We start from the raw sequence: 26,047 nt of genomic DNA on the forward strand, positions 1-26,047 counted from the left end.
ATTTGGGCAGAGATACTGAGCCTCTTTCTGTGAATACATGAACATTTTTGCATGTACCTCCTCAGCTGCTCATCTCTGTGAGCAGTAAATTGATGAGGAATTCCACATTTATTTTCTCAGAAAGCTGCAGGTGGGTGGCTGCAGCATCCAGAGTCTGTTCTTCCCATCAGCTTACAGCCGAGGTGTGCAGGACTACAAGGCTTCACCTTTGGCAACTAGACCTAGAGAGACATAGATGTGATGCATTGCTGCTTGACACCCTCCGTTACAGAACTTGTAGCTGTGAACAGGGTAATGACAAACTGTTGCTCCCAGAGGATGCAGACTGCTGGGAATGTGACTCTGTATCTGGATGCCTCTGTGCACAAGTGGAGCCCAAACCTAAAACCAGTGTGGACGCACAGGCTCAACCTGAGTTACCAGTTCCAGAGGAACGAAGATGGAAAACAGCAGCCAGAAGGGGCAGCACAATGAAGCCATTCACCGGGGAGCGCTGAAGTAACTGACAGAAGAAATCAATGAAGAGGGTCGATGGACAAACATTAAGTCCACAGTCTGACAAACATGGTGGGCAACCCTCACAATGCAGCTCCCATGGAAAGCCTTTACACAGGCCACCAACCATAAATGGCTGTCAGGCCACCAACCATAAATGCAGATGGAGGCCGCATCACTAATGTCAGCGTGGTGACAGCCAAAGCCGCTTTTACACAGGCAGCCGCACAAAAAGAAGAGACACACAACAATGGACAGCTGGAGTACTCTGTTCCTTTTGTTCGGAAGAAATTAGAAAACTTGTAGTGAAAATTGAGGTGGAGTTAGGGAGATCCACTCCCATGAAAATGGTTCTCGTGGCATTTTCTCATGCTGGAGAACATATTTAAAGAAAATTAAACTTAAAGTTGTATTTTCATTCATTCATTTTCTATACCGTTTTTCCCTTTCGGGTCACGGGGCTGCGACAGACTGGCGACCCGTCCAGGACATCCCCTGCCTTCGCCCATAAGTGGCCGGGATAGGCTCCGGCAGCCCCGTAAAGTTGTATTTCTTTATTCAAATTGTTGTGAATCAGGAGCAGACGGAAAACCCTGCTGGAAAAAGCTTACAGCTGTGATGTTGAAGCTACAATTGAACAATCCCTCTGCTCTGCTCCATTCTGATGCATCCAGTTGCAGACAAATAAATCCATGCACAACTTTGTTTTCCTCATCCGAGCTGACATCTGGCGCCAAAGTGTACAGCGGAATAGCTTCGATATTGCTCATTTTTGTTGCATGGCTAATGTTAGTTTAGGGTTGTGAGGGGCTGTAAGCTAGCAGGAGAGTGTAAACAAGGGGATGATGGGAAATGGGGGAAGGCGTACTCTGCAGAAACTATGTCCCCAAAAAATGACAGGTTTTTTGAAGGGGTTAAAAACAACATCATCATAACTAAAAGCCCACAAAAGATGATCGGATTGGGACTTTAACAACTCGCCTAAGACAGATTGATTTGGTTGGATTAAATTGATGAATCGTTGCACCCCTCCGTGGAGATAAGGTTGGGAGGCGATTAAAACCGAGATGTTTCAAAAACCACTTTGTGACTTGCTGCTCCACGGGAGACCAGGAGAGCCAGAGGGCTGCAAATTTGTGAGTAGTGGGCCGAGGAATTGCTCCTAAATGGGGGTGAAAAGAGGCAGACAGTCTTATCAAAATGATCTGGCCCTCTAGTAGCAGAGTGAACATGCTGTGTGCAGGAGGACAATCTACTGACCTCCCCCTTTCCTTTACTTCACCAGCTTGACATATGAACCACATAACCACACAGATCTGATAAGCACTCAGACTTACGCTGACAAATGGATCCAGTGTGCCTGCCAGACCAAACAGCCTCCAAACACTCACGAACGCCCCTCTTCCTATCCACAATCTGCCCCCCTGATCATCAGACATGATCGCCTGATCATCGGTGATCAATTAGCAACCCATTTACGCAAAATTGATCATTTGGTTGCGTTCTGAGCGCATGACGCACATGATGCAGACACGCAGGAGGAGACAGGGGAAGAAAACGCCCTGCCCTGCTCCGTGTCGAAACCCCATTTTCCCGGGGTGTCTTCTCACACACTCCTTCACCCACCTCCACCTACGCTTCTTCTTCTCTTTCCAGACTGTTGGAGCAACATCTGGAGATCACCGCGCAATTTGTCTGCGCGTTTTTCCGATGCCTTTGTTATCTTTGCGCCGCCAGCAGTCAAGCCCTCCTGCAGATCTCTTCCATGGTTCACATTTTATTTTTTTATTTAATGACCTGTTTGGCGGCTTGATGACAATTAGCCTCCTCAGATGCTTGGTAAAAATACAAAGGCAGGTCACACTTGTGCGTTTGGGGGGAGAAGTGAGGAGAACATTCAATCAAAGTCAGGGGAAAACACTGATACAAAAGATTTAGCGCGCCGGCGATTGATCTGCTGCCCGCAGAGAAACATTTGGAAAAGTTTTACCTTTGACTTGAGTTTCATATTCGGCCACGATCTCCTTGTCCTTTCGGAATTTAGCTGGAGACGTCATGGCTGAGTTTGGAGATCGAACCAGTCGTCGTCGTTGAGAGATCAGCTTTATCTCAACTCCACAGACAAGGGTGGGGAAAATCTAAATCAGTCTCGGATTAAGGGGTGTCCACCCTGGAACTGGTTTCAAAGACGGAGGAGAAGGACTGAAGCCCGCCGTGAATCTGTATTGTCTCCCTGGCTGCTCGGCTCACTCGGGACGCATTGTGAGCCTGGCGCTGCTGCTGCAGCTGCTGGATCCGCCGCCGCGCCTTGCCGCCTCCTCAAAACCGGTTGTGGTGCAAACTATTTTGGGCGAAAACAGAGTCATTCCCTTCCCAAAACAAATATTAGCGGCCAAATCCACCAGAGCTTTGGCAAAGTTCTCTTTTCTCTGAAACTTTCCCAGACTGCGCGCTGCTGTAGCCCCTCCGTTTGTCCAAACTGAAGTGCTGTCTTCGTTCCTCTCCTGAAGTGAGAAAGAGGAAACCAAGTGGTGATGGAATGGATGGCTGCAGATCAGCGCCAGTGCGCAGGTCAGGCAATGCAGACATGTGTGCTGCTCATCTGCGCACATAAACCTGCAAACAGAGACATTTAAACTGCAATGTTGGTAGTTTTGGCATAAAAACTACCAACATTGCAGTTTAAATGTAGCTAAATTTGATAAGCTTTTCATCTCAAAAAGAAGAAAATAACATTCCTAAATTGTTTTGTGTTTATATTTCTAAATTAGATGCACACTTCTGCTACGATAAATAAAAATAATTTTTTTCATAAAATCCATTCATGTTAAAATCCCAAAGTGCCGATGGCAGTTTTATCTCATTGGGAGAAAGACTTACAACTCAAATTCTTTGACCAATCACATTTAGACTGTTTGTCAAAGACAACCAATAGCATCGAGCTACCAAACCAGGCATCCAATCAGAAACAGGTATCGGGTCTTTTAAAACTGTTTCAGGAAGTGGCCTTATATACCAGGAAGTTGTAAACAAAGCTGACAGCTATTTAGTTAGCGATTAACCACTTCTGAATGGGCGTTGAGCTTTTTTTTTTTAAACAGGTGGTTATTTTATAGATGTCGGAAATATTGTTTTAACATCGCCAACTAAATTCCTTTTTAGAAATCTTTCGCGGCTAATCTGTCTGATCTGTTAGCCAAAGTAAAGTCTTTCCGTTTACAGCTACGAAAAAGCTAACAATTAAACAAGGACGCCAGAAATATCCAAACATAGTAAATTTTAATAGTTAACAGCTGAATGGTTATTCAACCGTCAAGGTACTAGTCGATAGTTTCGATTACCTGCTGCCTGTAGGTAAAACAAACAAAAGGGCCGAGCGTTCGTTCGTAACAGAAACTACCATGTCTACTTCCAACGCAAGTTTTAAAAACAAATGCGTTGCCCAGGTGAACTGTATATTCTGTGAGAACCTGCTGTGCACCAGAGGAATGAAGGCGGTGCTGCTTGCAGACACCGAAGTGGAGCTTTTTTCCACGGATATACCTCCAAACAGGTAGGCGCTAACCGTCAGCTGTGCTGCCAGCCTCTGCTTTGATGTCTGTTGTGGTTGCCAGGTTGGGGTCGATTTACCATCAATTAAAAAAAAAACTATATTCAGCAGGATTGCTGCATGAAAGTATGAGTGCGTTTGATCATGTCTTTGTGAAACCCATCCTTTCCTCTAGAACTGTTGACTTTGTGGCCAGCTGCTACTCCACTGACAGCTGCAAATGCAAACTGAGAGACATTGCATGTCTGAAATGGTATGTAAACATCTCCTTTACCTGAAAAGGTGTGTTTGTGTTGGCATAAAATGACACATACAGCTTTTAGCACAACAGAGACACACTTATTTAATATTACAAATCACAATTTGCTTCATTTTAGTTATCATTAAACAGGTTATTGATTATAAAAGAGCTGTAGTGTAATAGAACATGTGGTTTTTTTCTAGAAAATTTTCTCTGAGCCTATATGTTTAAAATAAATATAGTTTTATGTATTTATTTTTTTTTACCCAAAGAATCCCCCCTTAATAATGTTATTTTTCAGATTCTAAAGGATTTTCTGTCATTTATCTAATCGGAATGTTTCTTCACTTTCTGCACAGCAGCTCAGCTTTATAGTGCTTCTATTGTTTCTATAGTTCAAAACAAAAAACGTTCTGGTGGAGTTGGCACTTTTCAGCAAACTGCTGAATCACTTTTTTGGTTTTTTTGTCTCCCGTTCCCAGTGGAAACGTTGTGGGCTATCACGTCGTGGCCCCCTGTAAACCATGCCTACTCTCATGTAACAATGGCCACTTCTGGATGTTTAATAGTGACGCTGTATCCACACTCAACAGACTGGATGCAACGGGTCGGTATTCAGTCCTCGCCTATAAGGAAACTTTTTTTTTTTCTTTTTCTTTTTCCAACATTTACTCCAAGTCTCCTTTAAATTTCTATGCAGGTCTGAATCTGCTGTTGTGGGGAGATCTCCCCGAGCTAGAAGACAGTGAAAACGAAGAATCGGAAAGCCCATCGGAGGAGGAGTGCATCAGGTAGAGTGGGAAAAGGACAATCCAAGGAGCCCTGGAGGCTAACATTTGACAAGTGTGTATGAAATGAAGCAGAAAAGAGGAACCTTAAGGGGTGATTTAACACAGACTCTGGTGCCGCAGTGGGTTTTAACTTAAACACCTGCTGTGACGTCTCTGACTGGGGGGGTATTCATGAACCAAACATACGGTACTTGACAGGTTAGGTCTAAAATACTCTTTAAATTGCCGTCTTCTCTTTCCCCTACAGCATTAAAGCACAGACACATGCACTCCTTTCAGTTTTCACGGACAGCTGAAAATGTAGCTAAAGTGAACCAAAAAGTCAGATTGTGTGATCTACTTTCCTGAGAATATATTTTTGGATCACCTTAATGACAAATGAAACATGCAGGGGGACATTAATGTGGGTTTAAAGCATTTAAATCCAATTTTCCGAATAAAAGAAATTGCCAGTTTGCTTAAATTAGGTGGAAGTTGGAATCTGTACATTGAATATGCTGTCAGAAGATCGGCCCTCACCCTTTTTGTCTCATAAGTTTATATTCTGGCTGGGTGCTGATTGATACCATGAGTGACTTTTTGTTTTGTTTTAAATTTCACATATATCAGACGAACGGCACAAATATTAAACGACGTACAACTTTCTTACTTTGAAAGGGCATATTTAAGTCTTACAACCTATTATTCTATCAGTGATAGATGTTGACATGCTAACACAGTGTTTGTTACACTTTTAACAGCAACAGTACACACGTTAACACAACATGACTGATGACGTACTAATGTACTAACAGATGAACGGGGATCGCTTTCAAAAAGCTGTTGAATTTTAACCTTTTTTCTGTCTTTTGGTCTAACGTCTTATATAAAAACTAACAGAGGCCTATTATTATTATTATTATTATTATTATTATTATTACACAAGACCAATATGTGATGGAAAATGGATATCAGCCTTTCTGGTTTGTTTGTGTTTGTATGATGTAGCAATGTAACTGTAATATCTGGGCCATGGAGAAGTGGACTCCCAAAGAATCCTCAAGCATATCAGTGTTTGACTGGCAGACTGATCCTCATGCTTATGTATTTGGGCCGTTTATGTTGATGCATTCCACATTTTTAGGAAAATCTGTTGTAAACTGTAAAACAAAGGATCCAGTATTTGTTAAGAAATAACAAAGAAGTGAACAGGGTTTGTCATCATTTTCAACTGAGACAAAACTCAACAGAAACTGTTATTTCTGTTTCACTCTTGTGCTTTGGAAACACTTTAAGTCTTAAATTTCATCTCTGAGTTTTGCCAGTATTTTTGGCAAGTGTTAGTTTTATAAGAAAGCAGCGAATGTGACGCTTATCTGACGGTACTGGATGAAAGAAGTGGCCTTTTGCGGTCCCAGCCGGTTTCCTGGTTCATCGAAAGAAAAGAAAAAATTAAAACTGACGGTGATCATATTTTTAAAAAAGCTTTGTGTGGATAGAAAATTCTATTAGCTTGAAATGATTAAAAACAAAAAGCCAAAAGTCTGTTATCGGATTTTTCCTTTTTTTATTACAAACTTTGTTTACAAATGCTTTGGTTTGTATCATGCTACAGTACTTCATATTGGTTTCTTAATATAAGAACACATGGTGTTGTGCTTTGTTTTTGCACAGTAAAGATTGGATGTGTGACGTTTTACCTCAACAAAGGCATCGGTTGTGAGTCTCCTTTGGCCAGGACATTTGTAAAATATGAAAATTATTTAAATGGCTGTTTCTGAAGTGAATAACTTTGAATAATGGGCCCTGCTGAAAATGTATATTTTGAAATTGCACTAAAACCTCATTGGTTGTTTGACAATTCTGTCTTGTTTTGTATGCTGGTTAAAATATTAAAGTTTTTCTTTCCTCAAAATACTTGAATGATCTGAGGTTTTTTTAAAAGACATCACAGGAGGAAGAATGTTGACCAAGGCATGTTTGTGTTATTTTCTATTTTCTAGTGTTAAAAAAATATTTGTGTTGTTGTTTTTATTTACTGAAATAAAAAATATGTTGAAATAGTTTAGAATACTTTAAGGTTTCCTTTTAGTTGAGATTTAAAAATCAACATCTGGTTTGTAATAAGAGGCAAAAAACAGTCGTTTTAGAGAAAAAGTCATACTAAGACTGATAGAATTAAAGAACACTTTCATGTAAAAATACTTAGAATCATTAAAGTAAGTGTGAATGGGATTTGTCCTTCATTTTATTTGCAGTTGAAGAATCGAGGAGTCTAAGAAACTTTACATTTCTACAATAATGCATTTAAAATAAATAAAATAAATAACTTAGGTTAGATTTTCTTTAGAAATTAAGATCAACTTTTCATTTGTTAGGAGAAAGGCGTTTGGGATGAGAGCCCACACACCAAACTATAAAATGTGATCAAATCGTTTTCAGAAAGAAACATCTGAATAAAAGAGGAGAAAAAACATAAAACTATTGTTAATACCGAATCCAAGTGTAGTATTTAATATTTTGTGTTTGTGTATAGCTGCTTCCGTTAATTGACATGAAAAAAAAGCTGTTTAAGTGCATGAACCTATAAGTCATTTAAGTTGACGATGATAGATCAGAAAACACATCAAGACGTTAACTAATTAAAGATTCTGTTTTTGCGTTTTCTTTGTTTTCTCATCACTTGGGGACGGTTTTCAACCCGCATCTCTGCAGCTTGTCTTTCTTTGGACTGTGCTGTTTGAAGTTTGTGGAATTTGTTTTTACACGCCTCTGTAGGAAATATTCCTTTCTGCTGTTCAGACATGCTGAAGTGGGAAGAAGACACCGATTCCTGCTGTTTTGGCTGCTTCTTCACATTTTACTCAGAGTACACATAAAGTACAAACATTCACTTGGAATTAAAACACAAAGCTTCAAATAGAATGAAACAGATGCATTAATAATGATTTTTAAAACAAATATTATTTCAAATAACAAATCATCCCAATTTTTTGAGAAAGAAAACAACAAAAAATACCTCATGATTTTTCTGCTAAAACGTTGTTTAATCTGCTGCTGTTACCCACACTTTTAGGAATATTAGAAGTTTTATAGATATAAGATAGGCAGACAGTAAATGAGTTATTGAATTAAGTAAAAAATTACAAGAGGAAGAACTTAACTTTCCTTAAAATCCCACACTGATCATCTTTTGATCTGCATTTTCAAAGTGTTCTTAGTCTTTTAATAATGATGATGCAGTTTTGTGCCAAAATCAATAAACTTGTGTCCTTTTTTTTCAGTACCTGTAGTTTCTGCAGAGCGTCAGGAGTTCATTCGAAATGTACCTCTGAGTTGTGATTAGGACTGTTAGAGAGGAGTAAGTCCGCCCCCACTTCCTGTCATCTATTGGTTCATGTGCTCTCCTGCTAACTCACTGGCCCTTCACCACCCCAACATGGTATCAGTGGTGCAAAAAGATGTCCTGGAATATTGGAGCTATCCAGTAGTTTTGAGCCAGATTCCAGCTCAGACGAAGAAAACATAGACGTCCACGGATTTAGACGTGGTTGGAGTGGAGCCGGGAGCTTGTGGCCCACCCAGCATATTTTTTATGTCAAAAATACGCTCTTCTAAAACTTACAATTTAAATGGAAAAATAAAATACCCCCCCCCCCCTCAAAAAAAATCAAATTTTTAGCATAACATCCTCCTTCTGTTGTCAGAAAAATGCCACAAAGTCATGTTGAAAATACCAAAACACCATTTTCATGGGTGCGGGTCTTTAAATTAAAACAGCCCCACCTGCATTTAAAACAGAAGAAAGTGTTTTCAATGTTTCCACTGCCCTTTTACGGTTTGTATAGTTGATTTCTCCTTTATTGATGCAGAATTATGTCATCAATTTTCACAAGATTTAGTGGTTTTCCAGAAACTTAATAAAAATAAACTGGCATCCCTGTCAAGCTGATGGCAGTTTCATATTTGCAGGATAGACAGGGGGAGTACTGTAGCGCACTCTACTGGATCTTTTCTGAAATTACATGTACAAATCAATAACTAAACTATACATTACATTGTTTTTGTTTAAAACGTTACACACGTGTTGTACAGATTATAATAATCCTCTTTGCACACCATGCTTTTCATATGTTTGAAATGAATGACCTTTGATTTTTCTGTATTTTGTCTTTATGGTTGTGATCATGTTGCAAAGTCTAACCAAAAACGTCCTCTCCTGTCAAAAGAGGAACTTTTAAGCATTTTGCTGGAACATTTTTTGTTTTTGTACCAAAGCTCCTTGACAAAAAAACAACATTATTCTCCTTTTATTGGTGAGGTTATTAAGTTTGGTTGCAGATTTTGTCTTTTGAAAGTAAGACCTTATATTTTATTTTTTATTCAAACATACTGTGTGTTGAATGAATAATTAACATTTTAGAAGTCATCATCAGACAATTCCAGAAAAAAGTCTGGGTTTTAATGGTAAAAACATACAAACATAAACAAACATAAATGTTAATGTAAACCCAAAGACAAATATTCCAAAGAATTTTAATAAAAGTATTGAGTATCAGGTGATCAAATGCAAATTTTCAGTCATTAAGCCGATGTTTTAATTTAAACCAATTCACAGATTAAGGGTATATTGTGATATTTAAAAAAATGAAAAAAATCAACCTTAAAGAAAACATTCTAATTCCTGTTGTAATCAGCTAATAATTTATCGATTATGTTAAAAAGGATTTTTTTTTAATTCAGGTCTTCACAATGGTGTAGTGGTCAACACTGTTGCCTCACATTTTGAAGATGCTGGTTTGAATCCCAGCTGGTTTTCTTTTAGTGTGGAGTTTTGCATGTTCTTCCCATTTATGTGGGGGTTTTCTTTGGGCCATTCAGTTTGCTTCAGAGGTTGATTAGTGGTTTTGGATTGTCCCTCGGGAGTGAGTGCTTTTGTCTTTGTGTGGCCAGCATGTTCACAGCTCCCCTTGCTTTCAGCCTGAAGTTGCAGGGATAGGCCCCAGCAACATCCACGATCCTCATCCATGAACCTGCAAAGGCAGGAACAAAAGATATTTTTAACTTCCTTCAGAGTCCAGGATCTCTTTGTAGCAGCCTTTTTCCATCGTCTTGACACTAGATGGTGGAGTTGCACCACGGTTAGAGACTGGCTCACCCGATGGTCACTATTCAGACAAGTACATGCAAAAAGCACACAGCATCAAAGCGACATGGTGCAGAGAGGACACATTTTATTAAGTTTGATTGAAAAAGTACATAAAGAAATGTCATACTTGTAACAGCATGTATAAAAAGACAGGAGAAAGACAGACTTTTTGGAGCCGAAATAAAAAGTCCTACATCTTATTAATTCAGCGTAAAAATCAGGATTTAAGTCAGGTTTGTAAAAACTTTAAAATGTATTTAAAATGTAAGATAGTAAACTGTCTTTTGTCTACAGCTCCTAAAAGGCTGGATTTTTACTTCCATTTACTGTCATTATTGTGTTTGCCAGAAAAGATGAAGGGAGTTGCAATCAAATGAGAGGTCACCTTGAGCATCAGTGGGAGCAGAATGCTTTAAATGAATAAAAGGGATTTCAAACCATGCAGAAGTGTCACAGTTTTCCACCTGAAGGCTAGAAGAGTGTCCAACTTTACCTTATTCTGTTTGAAAAAATACCTTTAGCATTAACATGTTTCTTTTTAGCTAATGTTTTAGGGGGCAAAGGATAATAAATGGTAGAAATGACTAAATTCAGGAATATTCTTTCATTGCTGCAAGTAAAATTAAAAACACTTCTAGACTTGGCCTCTTTAAATCCTAAATAATTTAACAAAATCAATTTAATGCGCAGTATTATCACTTGGCCATTAAAAACAACTAATCCTCAAGGAAGGACTGAACCCAAATGCATGAATTATAGTCTTATAATTAAGGGATAATAACAACAGTTGCTGTTTCAGGCTTTGTCTGGGGAAACGTCAGGTGTCATTTGCAGCCGTGCAGGTTTTTAACAACTGGGCTGCCTACTGGTCCAACATTTTACTCAGAGGCTGGCTGCACAGGGCTTTTGTTGCAGTGTTGGAGATAAAACAGGGAAAACTTCAAACGGGCTTCTTATTGTGCTCAATTCTTCTGGGCAAGCTGATTACTGTTAAGGATAAAAGTTGTGCCTATACAATAAACTAATGCTCATAGAGCACTAATTAAGTCATGGGGGATCTGAGGCAGTCGGCTTGGATGTGATCCCCAACACCCAGACCGTGGGGGTTTGGGAGAAACTTTACAGCCCAACAGCAGTCAGCATCAAAGGTGTTTATTGTCAGCTGAATGTCCGGCAGAAGCATGAACCACCAGATCTTCCAGGTCACCTGGGAATACGAAGCTGCAGCCACAGCCTCTCAGCTTCCTCATATTCTCCGGATTTCACTAGTTTGTAAAGTTTAAATAAGTCACTGAGCGTGCTCGTTAAAATAGGAAGTAACATCTCTGAATTTAAAATCACTTCTGCAGGAAACCACGAACATAAAGAAAAACTTAGCCCCCCCTCCTTCGTCTCTCACTGTAGTAAAAACTGACTAATATTTTTGGCAGAAAACTAACAAAATTAACAAATTCCAGCCTAGTTCTCATGCTATATTCCAATGAAGTTTCAATTGATTGGATGTGACAATGTTGGCAGGCTTCATGATCCTTGTTCTCAGTAAGTATGGCTGAAGCTTCTCTACCATTCTTTGGTCTACACGGGATTGTAACCCAGGGCATGAGCGCCAAGGATGGTGAGCACGGATGACACGCGGGCCAAGGATGGCGTGCGAGGATGGCACGCCTGCCAGGGATGGCACGCGGAGCTGTGACAACAATATGCTCTTGATCTGTCGTCTGCTGTATTTTTCGGATTTGAAAAATAAAAAAATAAAATAAAGAGTGGTTATCTATCCCCACAATGATCTTTTTTCCCCCATGGCGGCAAAAGGAAATGATCCAATCACGCAGGCCTGTTACTGTGACCACGCCCACCTAAAGCCTATAAATACTTCATGAACGGGCGATTTTAACTAATGTGCGCCAAGAGAAAAAAAAAATGTCAGTCACGTTGTAATACTGTTTTGAAACTGTTGCCGGTAGGATGACAGGTGGGGTGAAATGAGTGTCTGCACATGCGTGAGTGGGGAAAACACGCACACTGTTGCACACAGCAGGTTTTTGTTGTTGTAATGTTTTTGGCGGCCATATAAGTTAAGTTATAAGTTAAGTTTGCAGGAAAATGATCAAGCAAGGTCAGATTGTACCCAGACTTTCTTTCTGTTCTGTCAAAAGTCAATATGAAATGTGAACACGATTTAAATTTGATACTACAACTGATCACCACTCTATTTACTGGGGCGAAGAAAAATGAGTAATGGCGCTTTCCAATTGCAGAATATTTTTAGCAATAATTAGCAAACTGACAACAAAGTAAAAACATTGAATTTTACATGCAATAAGGGCATAATCACAGAATCAACATTTAGTTACTCAGGCCTGTCTCATAATCTAACAAAAGATGAATAAACAGAAAATAATCTCATTTTTCTTAATGTTCACGGCTGTTAGGTTCTCAGTAATATTGATGGTATTTTGTTCTGATGCATCCAATCCTATTGCTGTAGTTATGACATATTGAAAGTGCAGTTCCTTTTGTGTCAATGAAACATAGTTGACGAACTATTTAACTTTGGCCTGTTTTCCTTGTGCAATATTGAAATAAAAGCACTTTTTGGAGCCAATGCCAAAATATGTTTTAAAAGCTATTTAACCTGCTGTCTGTGAATTAGATAGAATTTCAGATTTATTGGAAATGTTTTTGTATTTCTTTGTATCAGAGGTGGCATTATAGTCGGTGATGCCACACTTGTTACCGAGAACGTTTGGAATTGGCACTTCATGCCATAAAGGTTGCAGACCCCTGGCCTACTACACCAACATGTATTCAACAATCCGAACTTGTAAGTACATGCTTTAGTTTCTGAATAGGTTCAAGGACAATGGGATTTTTGAGCTTTAAATTTGGGCGAATTTATTTTTTCTATGCATAAAAATACATCAAAAACATATTTAACTGTAGGCGTGGGATGTTAACGATCCGTCCTGCTCTCCTTTCTTTTTGCTGTGCACAAGTCACATTTCGTTTGTGCTCTGGAGTTTATTTTTCTTGTGTTGTAGGTTTTATAACTTTAACTAATATGGCATTCGATGAAAAGCACAGAAAGTGGATGGATCGCTGTAAGAAAATCAGACTAACAGAAGATGAATAATAACAGTTGGAAAGAATTCTGAGATTAAATTCAAAATAAACTGAAAAAAAGGGGTTCAAGTCAGAAATGAACGAAGAAGAAAAACAAGAATGAAGTCTGAATTCTTCTTACGACTCTGTGAATTATGGATTTATTCCTTAGAGGTTTCATTTTTCTCTCAAAAATGTATATCTGTTCCCTGAATTCTTAGCAAAAAATCTGACATTCCTTTACTTTTACATGCACAGAATTGCAGAATTAGTCAAAGGTAAATAAAATGAAGGAATTTGAGCAAGTCAGAAATCTGAGCCAAAAAATGTGAATTTTGAGAGTAACTCTGAAGTCTAAGAAACATTTCTGAATTCTTGTTTTTAAAATCTGAGGTCTGACTTTTGCGTTGGATTCTTTCCATCAGTATCCTGAATTTAGAATCAGAATTAAACAAGTGCATTTTGTCTCTGAGGAAATTTTTTGTTAAATTCAGGTCAACAGCAATATTTCTATAATTCTTTTTCTTGTACCTTTTATCTGCTTTACAAGTCAGCCAAGTTTGCCATGAATATGCTTGTTTATACAGTCACACAACCTCAATTTATTTACAATTTTGGAAGCAATAAAATCTCCCCAAGGCATTAAATTAAGATTATAAATTGACGTTTCTAATATTTAATCCAGATTACTTTCTTTTGCGCACAGACACTCACAAACCTTTAAACCTTTCTCTTTACCTTTATAGTCATTATGACTGTGACCTGTCTAAATGCAGCTACTTGAAAATCACAGTTTAGTCCTCTAAGAGTTGAAAGTGTTCTCTTGGTCCACTGAGTTTGTGCTTGTGTGTGTGTGTGTGTGTGTGTGTGTGTGTGTGTGTGTGTGTGTGTGTGTGTTTGTGTGTCGGGAGGGTATAGAGTATTGGAAAAACCTTTAATCCGAGTGCTGTCAGGTCCAAACCCAGCTTGACGTCCCATTGATGTGGAACAGGACAAAACACTGGGCCCCTTTCTAAGCTCCCACTGGCTCACAGACTCACACAGATGCACACAGACGCACACACCCACACAAACACACAATAACACGCGCCTTCGCCCCCTCACTAAAGATCCTGGCTTGGGCCCCCGCCCCATAACCAGGAAGGGCATTCCTCAGCCTGGGCAAATGTGTCCACAAACACAAACCGCCGTCCTGCTACACACACTCGTGCTTGCATAGGTGAAAGAACGCAGTTGCAGACGTTGCAGTTCGCAGGTGTCAGCAGCTTGAGGAGTCCCCCTTATGGGACAGGTGTCCTGAATGTCTTTTCGTAGGCATCCATTAAGTCCGGAGTGTCTTAGTCATCGGGTTATTCGACAACAAACACTTTACTACGGGCCTACAGACATGAAAATTGAGGCAGTTTTATGACTGAGCAGATATGAGAGCAGACATATAATTGTCTAAAAATGGGATTAAGAGATGACTTCTTCAGACTTCCCCTTCAAAACAGCCCCTCACCCACTTGAATAGGGTAAAGAAAAACCTACGGATGGTTGAATCTGCAAAAGACACTAATGTGTATTTGTTGTGTTGTTTTCAGTGTAGCCGGGAGGGGGAGTTGTTTGCAGCAGGCAATCATGAGCCTTATATGTGATTCTTCAACTTTGACCCAGTGCCAGCTTAAAAGTTCAAGCAATTTGGGTCATCAGTTCACTTTCAGTCTGCAGCTGTGGTGGTCCTGAGAGACTGTTTCTTATTCAACTATAATAAAGAATCCTGCTATCATATTAAGCTGAAAACGCTCCCATCTGTTACACAACCCCAAAAACACTTTCGATCATTTTATTTCCACCTTGAGGCCTTCCCAAGAAAAAAAAGTTCATCTGTGGTTCCTGCAGTTAAATGAACAGAAGATCTTTTTGCTGTTTCTCCTCTGACAGCCTCTTTTTTGCTCCAGATCTGCAGACTTCATTTTGGAATGTCAAAACTAATACTCGGACTGGGCTGCAATCCACAGAGACTTCAGCAGGCCCAACCAAAATGTTTTTATTGACGGGTGAAAGCAGTCAGCTCGGCAGCACCGATTGGCTGTAATTGGTCGGCAAGTCAGCAGCGTGTTTGAAATACCCTGTGTAAAGAAGCAGCCTTTAAAAGCATGCACACACACACACACACACACGCCCACCCCCGTTTTCCCCCTTCGACCGTCTTAAGAGAAGCCAGATGGGCCACAGGGAAGCAATCACCTCTCTATTTGTCTTTGTGCTGATCAGGTTAGGGAAGTGTTCCCAGGGCTGGCCAGGAGTCAACACATTGCTGCCTGCTGTCTTCGCTGCTCTCTGCACTGCCCTGCACGACTCAAGCCAACTGTTTCAGCAGCAGCAGCAGCAGCAGCAGCAGCAGCAGCAGCACAATGCTCAGTCACCAGGGAAGGAGCAACACAATAATTATTTTTGTCAGTTACTGGATATGAGGATGGTTTCAGCTGGACACCAGATTCCCACTTAGTGCAGGAAAAAAAAATAAAGAGCTAAGGAGCTGCTGGTCAACGTGTAAATATGAAGGTCAGCAAGAGAGCTGGTAGCTAACATCTTTCATCTGCTGATGTGGACCCCAACAGTTAGCGCAGGGTCAGTGGATGGGAGGTGTTTAGGCAGCAGCATGTGTGGAGAACATTCCATCCATTGAATACACAGATGGTTTGATTTAGAGCAATGAAACGAGCACCAGACACAGAGCAGTGACAGTAAACCAGTGATGCTCGCGCGCACACACACACCTACACACACACACACTCTCACACACACACGCACGTATGTGGAGTTGCCCCGGCTAATAGAGTGATGGAATCCAGAAGGAATTTTAGCTAAGGACTCGGGGAGTGAGCTGTCGAGAAGCCCCTCAATCGTACTCAAGATGGTGTCTTTTTCATGTTGAAATGAATCTGCGGCTCCATCACTGAAAGGGTGAAGGTGCTTTTAACCGAGACATTTACATCTTTGGGAAAACTTTAGGGCACCGCTAGGGGTGTTGCATCTGCACAGGCCTTGCAGGGAAACTCCCAGGCAGAGAAACTTGATCCCACCTCTTGATTGGATGCCCCCCCAGTGAACCCTGACCCAAGACTTTGTCTGGGGCTCATGACCTTGAGTGAAGTCCAAGCAGAATGTTATATCTCCTCCTCTCTGCTTTTTCCTCTCAGCCCATTCAGATCCAGTAACAGAGGGTTGGTGGGGAGGAGATGGAGAGCAGAAATGTCACAGAGACATTAAACAGAGTGCGTCTGTGTGTGCTCTCAAAGTCCAACCTGTCTGATTTCCCTCTTCTCCATCCCTCCCCCTCTTCCTCCCCCTCCGTCTCTCTTCCATAAACGTGTCTCCAAGGAGCAATATATTCATCCTCTTCTCTCCAAATCTCCAAATCTCTTTGTCTTTGTTGCTCTATCAACACTCCTGTCATTTTTCTGCTGATCCATCCGGCCTTCCTTTGCCCTTTTTTGGTTTATTATAGCCAGTGTCAGGCCCGGGGCAGCCAGCAATCTAAAATAGAACACTCCTGTTTTGGTTTAGGAACTGTGACTTTTTTAAGAATCAAAAAGGATGTGTTGTATCATTTGTCCATCATTTGTGTGGTTGTAAATCCAACAATAATCAAAAATGTAATAACCTTAAATAAGTGAACATTATGCTCATCATCAGAGAAAGACTTTGGCGATGTCTGAATTCCCTCACTAATCCCTAACCCCTAAAAGATTAGATGGTCTGTCACTGGATTTTAATGCAGTATGGACATATACTTTTTTATTATCATTTTTTAAATGCTAAATATAATTACACCCATTTGCCAAAGTAAAAACCTTTAAATATGAACATTTTATGAAGACTATTTATAAATTCACAGTGTTCGGATAATGAAAAATGGAATGATTTAAAAAAAAAATTTAGATGACAAATCATTCAAACGCAATGCATTGTGGTCGATATTCACCAATTTGGTGAGCATCTTTTATTCACTATATGAGAACTAGGGGTGTAGGGAAAAATCGTTTGGTGAGACTTGTATTGATTTAAAATGCTGTCAAGATGATATTTGTTTAGTTATTTATGAGAGTCCTTTAGCGTCTGACTCTTGTTTTCCACTTAAACCCCCAGCCTCTAGTTGGCAGCACAGCACACTGAGCCTCTTTGAGCAGCTTCTACACCGCACTAAAACAACAAGATCTCGCAAGAATCAGCTTGTGTTAAAAGTTAAATGTTTAGTCAGCCTAGCAGTTTTGTTGTTATGAGATGCGTACTACTTAGTTTTTGCTTAGGTTGGTTACCGAACAGAAACACTGTACCACATTGTTGCCAGTACTATATAAAACTGCGATTGTGATGCTTTGTAGAGGGTTACACATGAGAACGAGTGACACTTGATATGCATCGTGATACATATCGTATCACCAGACTCTTGCCATCATACACCCACAATGAGAAGTGTAGCAAGTGAGTGTGATATCATCCATGGTAAATTGTTTATTTCCGGCTCCAACAATATGAAGTACATTTGGTTGCCATTTTTTTAAGCAGTTTGGATGCAGCCATATTGGAGTCAGAAGTCGTCCGCAAGCAATCATTGGCTCGATTTGATCGGAGTCAGCGTTGCTATGGCGACTGGGCCTATGAAAATTTGTCACACGTTTTGAATGTTGGACGTCAGGGCCAGCAGCCACCACATTTTGTTTTTTATTAAGGCATCTGATTGACCAGTTTATACCTCGAAAAACTTGCACTTCAGCAAAAATATAATAGAAAAAAAAATAGAATTGGCAATAAAATGCAAATTTTTTTTTATCAGAGCAAGAATGGCTTTTCTGACAAATAGAATGATTGAGTAATAGCTGTTTCTTTTTCTGTAGAAGTCTATAGGTTTTTGGCTTCTTGGAGTCAGTGGGTACTTCCCATTGGGAGTTCACATATACAGTAAATGGTATTGATGCACACTGTATTTTGCAGAGACTTCTGTAAAATTATTAGGGCACTGGATTTTGGAATTTTAGATTTGGTAACCCTGACAAAATGACAAACGCCCTATGTACTGAACTAAAGGAAGTCAGGCAAAGCCTATGTCTTGCTTCTTTATCTTTATGTTGAAGTGTTTCAATACAGTCCATCTGGATGACTTCAAGTAATCGTTTGATAAAGGCAGAGCTGATTAGATTTGCTTAATATAGCATAGTATATATGAGAGTGACGACCCATTAATGCTGGTCACATGTTTTTGCAAAATACATATGATTGCTATATCATACTTTGCTGCCATCACTTGCTTTGTCTGCTGTGATGGTACTTTTGTAAATGATTTAGATGGATTCAATTTGATTTGATTAACAACTTGCCTAAGACAGATCGATCTGGTTGGATAGTATAGTATAGTATAGTATAGTATAGTATAGTATAGTAAAGTATAGTACAGTATAGGATAGTACAGTACAGTATAGCGTTGCATATTGCATAGTGTATAGTGTGGCTCCAAAACCATTCTGAGCAAACATTAGCTTTGTTGGATTCATTGTTTAAGTCCTCTCTGATGTTAAGACAGTGTTACATGGTGCATGTTCCTCTCAGAGGTGTTATTTTGATCCCTGTATTCCTGGGTTATGTTATGTCTGCTGTGCCTGCATTCCACACAAGTAGCTTTGCAGCAGCTGGATCACAACACAGCCACTTCTGTCTGAGTCCAGATGCAAGACTGGAGCCTAGAGGAGCTCCAACCAACGATCACATCCAAAACTTGCAGTAGTTGCTCCGTGAATGGGTCTGAAGATTACCTCAGATTAATTATACACTAACAAACTCTTGCAAAAATGACTCACAGACAACTTCTTAGAAATATTTACATGAATTTGAGAAACAAATGGATGTCTAAATGCTAGGAGACTATCTTCCCTATTAGCTGTTTTCTTTTGTTTGCTTAGTCTTCACAGGAAAGTGTAAAGCTTGACTTATGCTCTCCATTCCGTGTGTGTGATGTATCATTGTTGGCATTTTGTCTAATAATTTATGCAGCTCTCTGTAAGTAAGACCCCAAACTTAGTTGGAGGTATGGCTTCTTTTGTGCTTTAAACATCTTCATTTTCCTTACCCCAGGTTGGTAGCACTCACCTCCTTAGTTGAAGTGCATCAAACTTGGGTAAAATTGATGTGTTTTGTTCCCAATAGTACGGTGGCCAAGAAGGGGCACAACACAACATTTTAGATTTCACAACACAAAATAACATACTACAATTCGTCACACACAACACAATAACTCAAAACACAACACAATAACCAACAATACAACACTTTAACTCACAACACAACACAATAACTCACAACACAACAACTCGCATTGCTAATCGCTTTTGATTTGGTTCAAATGATTCCAGATTCTGACCGTCTGAACATGCCGCATCCAGGTAAGCCAATAGTCCAGGGTCGAGGAGCCCAGATCCACATGTTCTGATCTAGCATTGATAACTCATACAAATTTTTGCTAAAATCATTTTTTATCTTTCCTTCCTTACTGCCTGGTTCTACAAAGCATCTTTCTCAAGAAGCTTAACAGAAAAGAAGCACACAAAAAAACAACAGCAAATGGAAATTGTGCTGAAGTGCACACACAGCTTCATGGTCATGTGGCACCACAAAAAAACTTTTTTTTTAAAAAAGGCTCTGATCGAATCAGCCCAGTTTATGAAGTCATTGTGGTAAACAAACAAGATACTTTTACAGTCAATATGACAAAAAAAAGTTCTCAACAGAGAGGTAGCTTGTTGAAAAGTGCCAGAGTTGCTTCATTCTCCTCTCCCCAGGACACACATGATGCCGGCACGGAGGTTTATGGACCACAGAGGCCTTTCTGTACCGTCCCAGTCCAGAACATGGCAGCAGAGTGCAGGCTATCACAGCTGAGGGGTGTTTATTTTATTGAATGTTTATTTCTCCCCGTAAAACATGCCACTCAGGGACCTTGCGGAGCGAAGCACTCAAACCCCTTTCTCCTCGCTCTGCCAGTGTAAACAGTGTGTACATTGGGAGTGTTTCCCTTACTTGTCTGTGTGGATGTGTAATCCATCCCGTCAGACCTTGTAAACAACATCTCTATATGTTTATAAATACTGCCCGACTACTTTAATGAATTTATGGTAATGCCTTGTTCTACTGCTTCTGCTGAGTGTTTGGGTTCTTGTGGACGCTGATGTGTTACTGCAGAGAACACACTTTACTGCTGTCTGAAGTTTCTGGACGGGCTTTGTTTCCTGAGCACAACCTGGTTAAAAGTGTACCAGTAAGTGACCTGTGCCTGCGACGAACCACAAAGACGTCCATTAACAGTCTGATATGCTTTATTCCACTTAACACACTTCAACTCAACACAGCAAGAATGGAATAATTAGGAACAAAACTTATAATTATAACGATTCCTCTTCTTTATATTCTGACTGGCGGTCTTTTGATCACTTTCAGGTGAAAATGAGTTTACAAACCTCCCTTTAATAGGTTTGTTTAATGTCTTTTTGTTAAAAAAAGAATTGAAGAAGAAAATAAAAGCAGACACAAGAGCTGCTAAAATGCTACTTTACCCTTTACCTCCCGGAGATGTCGGTGGCAACATTGCATTATAAGATTTGACGTTGGGGTATCTTGTCAGTCATTTTTCCGATCATTCCAACACCACACGAACACAGCATTTCTTTAAGTTTGCGTTTTTCCCTGAGGGACTACAACCCATTGGTGCAATTGACACTAAAATGAGAACAGTTTTGAAATAAAAACTCCAAGAAAGATATATATTGAATTTCAATCAAAATAAAAGCACATTTTCATTCATATTTTCTTTCGGATTCCATGTTGTTTCTAATGATATGGATTACCCAAACGCTCCATGCATCTGCTCCTGCTTTAGCCCTGCTGTCAAATGTTTGAACCCTTTGTGGCCCACAGGTCAAAAATTGTGCCCACCCTTGTCTTAGATCTGCCGTAACTCTTCGACGATTTACGCTATTAATGTCAATCAGTGAATTCTGATGCAGAGAAAAGCGGCTTTTCATGTCTGCTTTGAACCGCACACAAATGTTAAGTGCTGCTTTTCTCCCTGACAGAATCAGCTGATTTACGTCGACTGCGTAACCCCTTCACTACTGTTAAGTGTTGCATATCAGCGCAAGGGTGCTTTACTCCGCTTCAAAATCTGCTAGAAGTATGTTCAATGTGTAAAGGGTTGAAGAGTTACAGTAGTCAAAAGAAGCTCCTGTGTTAAAGGGTTCCACAGAGAACTAGTCAGGATCACACAGTTTTAGTGAAGCTTTGCTGTATTTAGAATTAGAAGGATCTTCGTCACTAGCTGCATTTCCATTACACAGAAATGTTAAAAACACAATTTTGCGATTACACTCTTTCCATTAAATCATAAATTCGAATAAACACAAAACAATTCACGCGACAAGTCATTCAAAAACATGGCAATGGATGTAAACAATGATTTACACCAAAAACATTCAAAATTCTGCAATGGCACTAGCGTTCATCATAATCTATCAAAGGAGAATTCAGTGTCTTATTCAGATCATGGTGTGGCAAGCTCCTTACTCGTGGGAGGGGTTACGGATGAAGGCATTCTTAGAAATCGTAGTTGGTGATTTTACAGAGGAGCTGTGGATCCAAGAATTCTGCATCACAGGTTCAACTTTTGATTAGCTGTGTGACCTCTTGAGTTTCCAGTGCAGTTTTGCGAAATTTGTCAATTTCGATACGCCTAAAAAAACCCACCTCCACCAAGTGCAAAGGCCGCATTTACACTGCATGGTTCAAGTGACCCAATTCCGATTTCTTCCTCTCATGTGGCACAGATCGGATATGACCGGTGAACGTGTAAGCAGGAAAATAATGCATGGATTCAGATTTTCTCAGATAGGAATCAGGCCTCATTCATATTTGGAAATAAATCGGATACGAATCGGATACGTGCATTTGCTTGTGCCTTATTAAGGTGCTTTTGTGCGCTGATTTTGCTGTTCGAGGACAGCTGGAGCCCCATCAACGTGTTACCTTTCAGCCTCGGGCTTCCGACTGTAGTCGGAAACTGCTGTTATTTCCGGTCCGATCCCGGTCGGGACGCAAACGGTAACTAATGAAGCGGGACACCGTTGCTCTGGAACAGGCTAGAAGCCGTTTATTTCTTTGCTTGGATCAAACTGTTGGTGCAGCACAACGTCTGCAAACACTTCCTCATTCAAAACTCAGAGACAGCACATAAGCCGCCATAACCAGCCCTCCTTTTTCCTCTCACGCGCATCCCCTCTCGTGCGCCTGCCTCATCCTGGAGCGCCCAAGGCAACGCCTCCATCCATCGCTGCGTTGCCTCCATGACAACCGCAGTCACACAAAAGTCCGAAGGAGGTCTGCGGAAGGCGGAAATGCTGCAACGTATTCCTCAGAACGTCTACGTTTGAAAGTTTCAGCATTGTATAGTGTAAATGCAAAAATCGGATACAGGTCACTTTTAAAGATGAAAAATTGGATATTGTCAGAAAATCACATTTGGGCATCAAGAGCTGCAGTGTAAATGCAGCCTTATTCAATACTTGTGAGTTTTTCAAAGTTGTTGTGTTTCCATTAGTCGGATTTATTGTCGCAAATCAAATTTGCCCAATTTAATAGTCAATAGGAACACAGCTACTTGGAGTCATGCTGGTTTGTTCTGCCACTCCGCACGCCATCAGCAATTAGGCCTTCACTTTGAACAGCTTTCACTATTATCTTTCTTTTAAATAGTCCTCCTTTCTTCTCAGCCAATCAAAATCATATTTTTGCCTTTAAATTCATGAACTGTTGTCTCTGCATTCTAGATGGTTCACTGTCCCTCCTCCACCCTGTTCTTCACCCAAAGCAATGGTTTGTCATGGTCTGGGCTCCAACCATCATCAGTGCCTTACCTTGGGGTTCATTCATCTATGGTCCAGATTCATCCCAAGCATGTAAGACCCAAGCATTGAGGGCAGGCAACTGAAAGAGAACAGCTGTGCATGATTATCAACCCTAACCTGGCTGTGACTGACAGGAGGGACATGACAAAAAACAAAAAATACAAAAAAAAATAAAAGAAAGGGGACAAAATCTCATACAGTGAGTGTTTTTATGCTAAAAATCTCTGAGTGCTGCATGAAAAGACTAATCTTTTAAACTTTTAAATAGCTTTTACATGGTTTTCATACAGTTATTTAAATATCAGTTTTACCTTCATATTATTTATTGCACTTGCACTTGCAAAATATTTTTACATCAAATATGTATTTTATTTCCCTAAATCCTTTCTTCAACTGAGTCTTAACGCGGGCCACTTTGGGGAGGTTGTTGGTTCTGGCTATTGGAGCTGTTTTAGCATGTTTGCCTCCTGATGCAGAAATCTCTCCTGTGGTACCTTTATCCTAGAACTTTTTCGCTATAAAAAGTTACATCATGACTGTTCCCGTGTTATTTTTACCCGATATAATATACCCAACAAAAAGTACTTGTTGTAAAAAAATGATCAAAACCTGAAAACACATGATAAATTAGAGTGGTTTTCTTTTATTTTCAACTATGGGATGTGTAACAAAATTAAAAAGAAAAACACAGTTGAATGGATGAAAATCACCCTGTGATGCTCTAGGGTTAAGAAGCTTGTGCGGGTGATCACTTGGTTTTATTTTATAATCTTTTTAAGCATTTTGTTTTATATTTTTTGGCTTTACAAATAAAAGTTTGATGAAAATGGCGACATTCCATGTCCCAAAAGCCAAGTTCCATGTTCTGGGTTTGGGCCGCCGAGGCACCCGCCCTCGACTGCCACCCAAACAACATTGCACCAGCCCCTTTTGAGGTCTCCTACGGGTGCTGGGCCCATGGGAGAGTGGTCTCACGTTGCTCCTTCGGGCTGTGCCCGACCGGGACCTGTGGGAAGAGCCCCGGTCACCAGGCGCTCGCCTGCAACCCTGGGCCTGGCTCCAAAGTGGGGCCACGGTGACGCCAATCCGGGTGACGTAATTGGGTCCTTGTTGTTTCCTTTCATCAGGGGTTCTGAACCGCTCTTTGTCTGACTCGTCACCCAGGACCTGTCTGCCGTGGGAGACCCTATCAAGGGCTCAAGCCCCAGACATCTTAGCTCCTGGGATCACTCGAGCGCTCAAACTCCCCCACCAAGTTAAGGTGGCGGTTCACGGGGGAGGTAGTTTGCCATCTCTCGGTGGGTGGAGTGTCCCTGCCCCAGGTGGAGGAGTTTAAATACCTTGGGGTCTTGTTCAAAATACCAGCAAACACCAGTGAGGGAAGACCGGAGCGTGAGATTTACAGGCGGATTGGAGTAGAACCGCTTTTCCTCCACATCGAAGGGAGCCAGTTGAGGTGGCTCGGGCATCTAGTCCGGATGCCTCCTGGACGCCTCCCTGGAGGGGGTGTTCCGGGCATACCCCATTGGGCGGAGGCCCCGGGGAAGACCCAGGACACGCTGGAGAGACTACGTCTCTCGGCTGGCCTGGGAACGCCTCGGGGTCCCCCCAGTGGAGCTGAAGGAAGTGGCTGGGGCGAGGGAAGTCTGGGAATCTCTGCTTAGACTGCTGCCCCCGCGACCCGGTCCCGGATAAGCAGAGGAAGATGGATGGATGGATGGATGGATGAAAATGGCTGCTGAGGATATTAGAAATGAAGTTGACCGAATGGGAACCACATCAAGCTCCCTTTGCTTTTAAAGACCCATACCGATTTTCTTTTGATCTATTGTAAAAGTGTTTCCACTGGTTGTTTATTTGGCCAAAATGTAAAAAAAAAAGTTGTTTTCTAAGACATAGTTTCTGCAGAGCGGCAGTAGTTAGAAATTCACCTCTGAGCTGGTTCTGGGTTGGAAAGTTGGTGCAGAGCAACCAACTTCCCCTCCCCGTTGCTGAGAGCAACAGGAGCAGGGAGCTTGTGGCCCACCAAGTGTATTTTCTATTTCACAAATATGCTCTTTTCCAAAAGCATTTTTTCATCTGCTCCAGATTTACAAAAATCTGAATTAAAAAAACCAACTCAGAAATAAAATTTTGATCTTAATTTTCTTTAGATGTTGCCTCCATCATTGAAAAAATACCACAAGAACATGTTAAAAACAGCAAAAACACAGTTTTCTTTGTAGTGGGTTTAACTTTTCGCTCTTTCTGTGTTTATCTCTGTCTTAGTGTGTTTGACTTTAACGGACACACTTAAATATATGTCTGCTTAAACTTTTTTTTCATGCTAACAAAAATGATCTAACTTTTAGAAGAAATTTAACAAAAACAAAATCCTTACAGTATTTTAATATCAAAAGGTATTTGATATTACAGTATATTGCTCGCCACTTCCTACTGCACTGAAGGATGTTTTGGTCATTTATCATGACACAGCGTGCAATTAGGGAGATCTGCAGATTTGTGTGACATGTTGCTCTTGGCATCGCCTCCTCTTCCACACTTACAAAGTGGTGGCCTCCTATTGCCTGATTCCTTCTAAAGTTTTTCTTCAGAGATATGGTGATGACAAAGTCATCCACATCTACGTAGCACATTTTTTCTGGAAAGTTAAAGGCTTCCTGCACTTGAATGTTTCGTTGACTGCAACCTTCTAATAAGTTTAGTGAGGTAGGTCTGTAGGAAAGAGTGGGACCACAAAATGGCCTCTGACTGTGAGGTGGGAAGGTAGCGTTTCCAAATTCACTCATATTTGGCTGCTCTCACTAT

At 40.5% G+C, this 26,047-nt stretch overlaps 2 protein-coding genes across 8 annotated transcripts in view; one reads left to right on the forward strand and one right to left on the reverse strand.

Moving 5' to 3' along the window:
* Positions 1–3,976, reverse strand: part of srgap2 (SLIT-ROBO Rho GTPase activating protein 2) — a 65,656-nt gene extending 61,680 nt beyond the window's left edge. For 2 of the 4 annotated variants that reach the window (XM_023955232.2, XM_023955231.2), the window contains exons 1-2: positions 3,837–3,976; positions 2,486–2,999 (exon numbers count right to left, since the gene is read on the reverse strand). In XM_023955232.2, coding sequence (XP_023811000.1) covers positions 2,486–2,552 — 67 coding nt within the window. In that variant the 5' untranslated portion in view covers positions 2,553–2,999; positions 3,837–3,976. Of the gene's footprint in view, positions 1–1,832; positions 1,932–2,121; positions 2,359–2,485; positions 3,000–3,836 lie in introns of those variants that run through there. The other 2 variants (XM_078947708.1, XM_078947710.1) reach the window with 2 other exon arrangements.
* LOC101158016 (protein FAM72A) lies at positions 3,897–23,394 on the forward strand. 4 transcript variants are annotated; one of them, XM_078947713.1, is made up of 6 exons: positions 3,897–4,048; positions 4,221–4,298; positions 4,769–4,893; positions 4,987–5,077; positions 12,907–13,029; positions 23,162–23,270. In XM_078947713.1, exons 1-5 carry the CDS (start codon positions 3,897–3,899, stop codon positions 12,974–12,976), a joined length of 516 nt encoding a protein of 171 aa, XP_078803839.1. In that variant the 3' UTR covers positions 12,977–13,029; positions 23,162–23,270. The 4 variants fall into 4 exon arrangements, with proteins under 4 accessions (XP_078803839.1, XP_078803837.1, XP_078803838.1 ...); XM_078947711.1 differs by lacking the exon at positions 12,907–13,029 and having other exon boundaries at positions 23,162–23,394; XM_078947712.1 differs by lacking the exons at positions 12,907–13,029; positions 23,162–23,270 and adding an exon at positions 6,065–6,971.
* Positions 23,395–26,047: the final 2,653 nt, after the last annotated feature.

The sequence above is a fragment of the Oryzias latipes genome, chromosome 5 (genome assembly GCF_053564925.1).
Source record: "Oryzias latipes strain Hd-rR chromosome 5, Olatipes_Hd-rR_3.1".
Lineage (NCBI taxonomy): Eukaryota > Metazoa > Chordata > Actinopteri > Beloniformes > Adrianichthyidae > Oryzias > Oryzias latipes.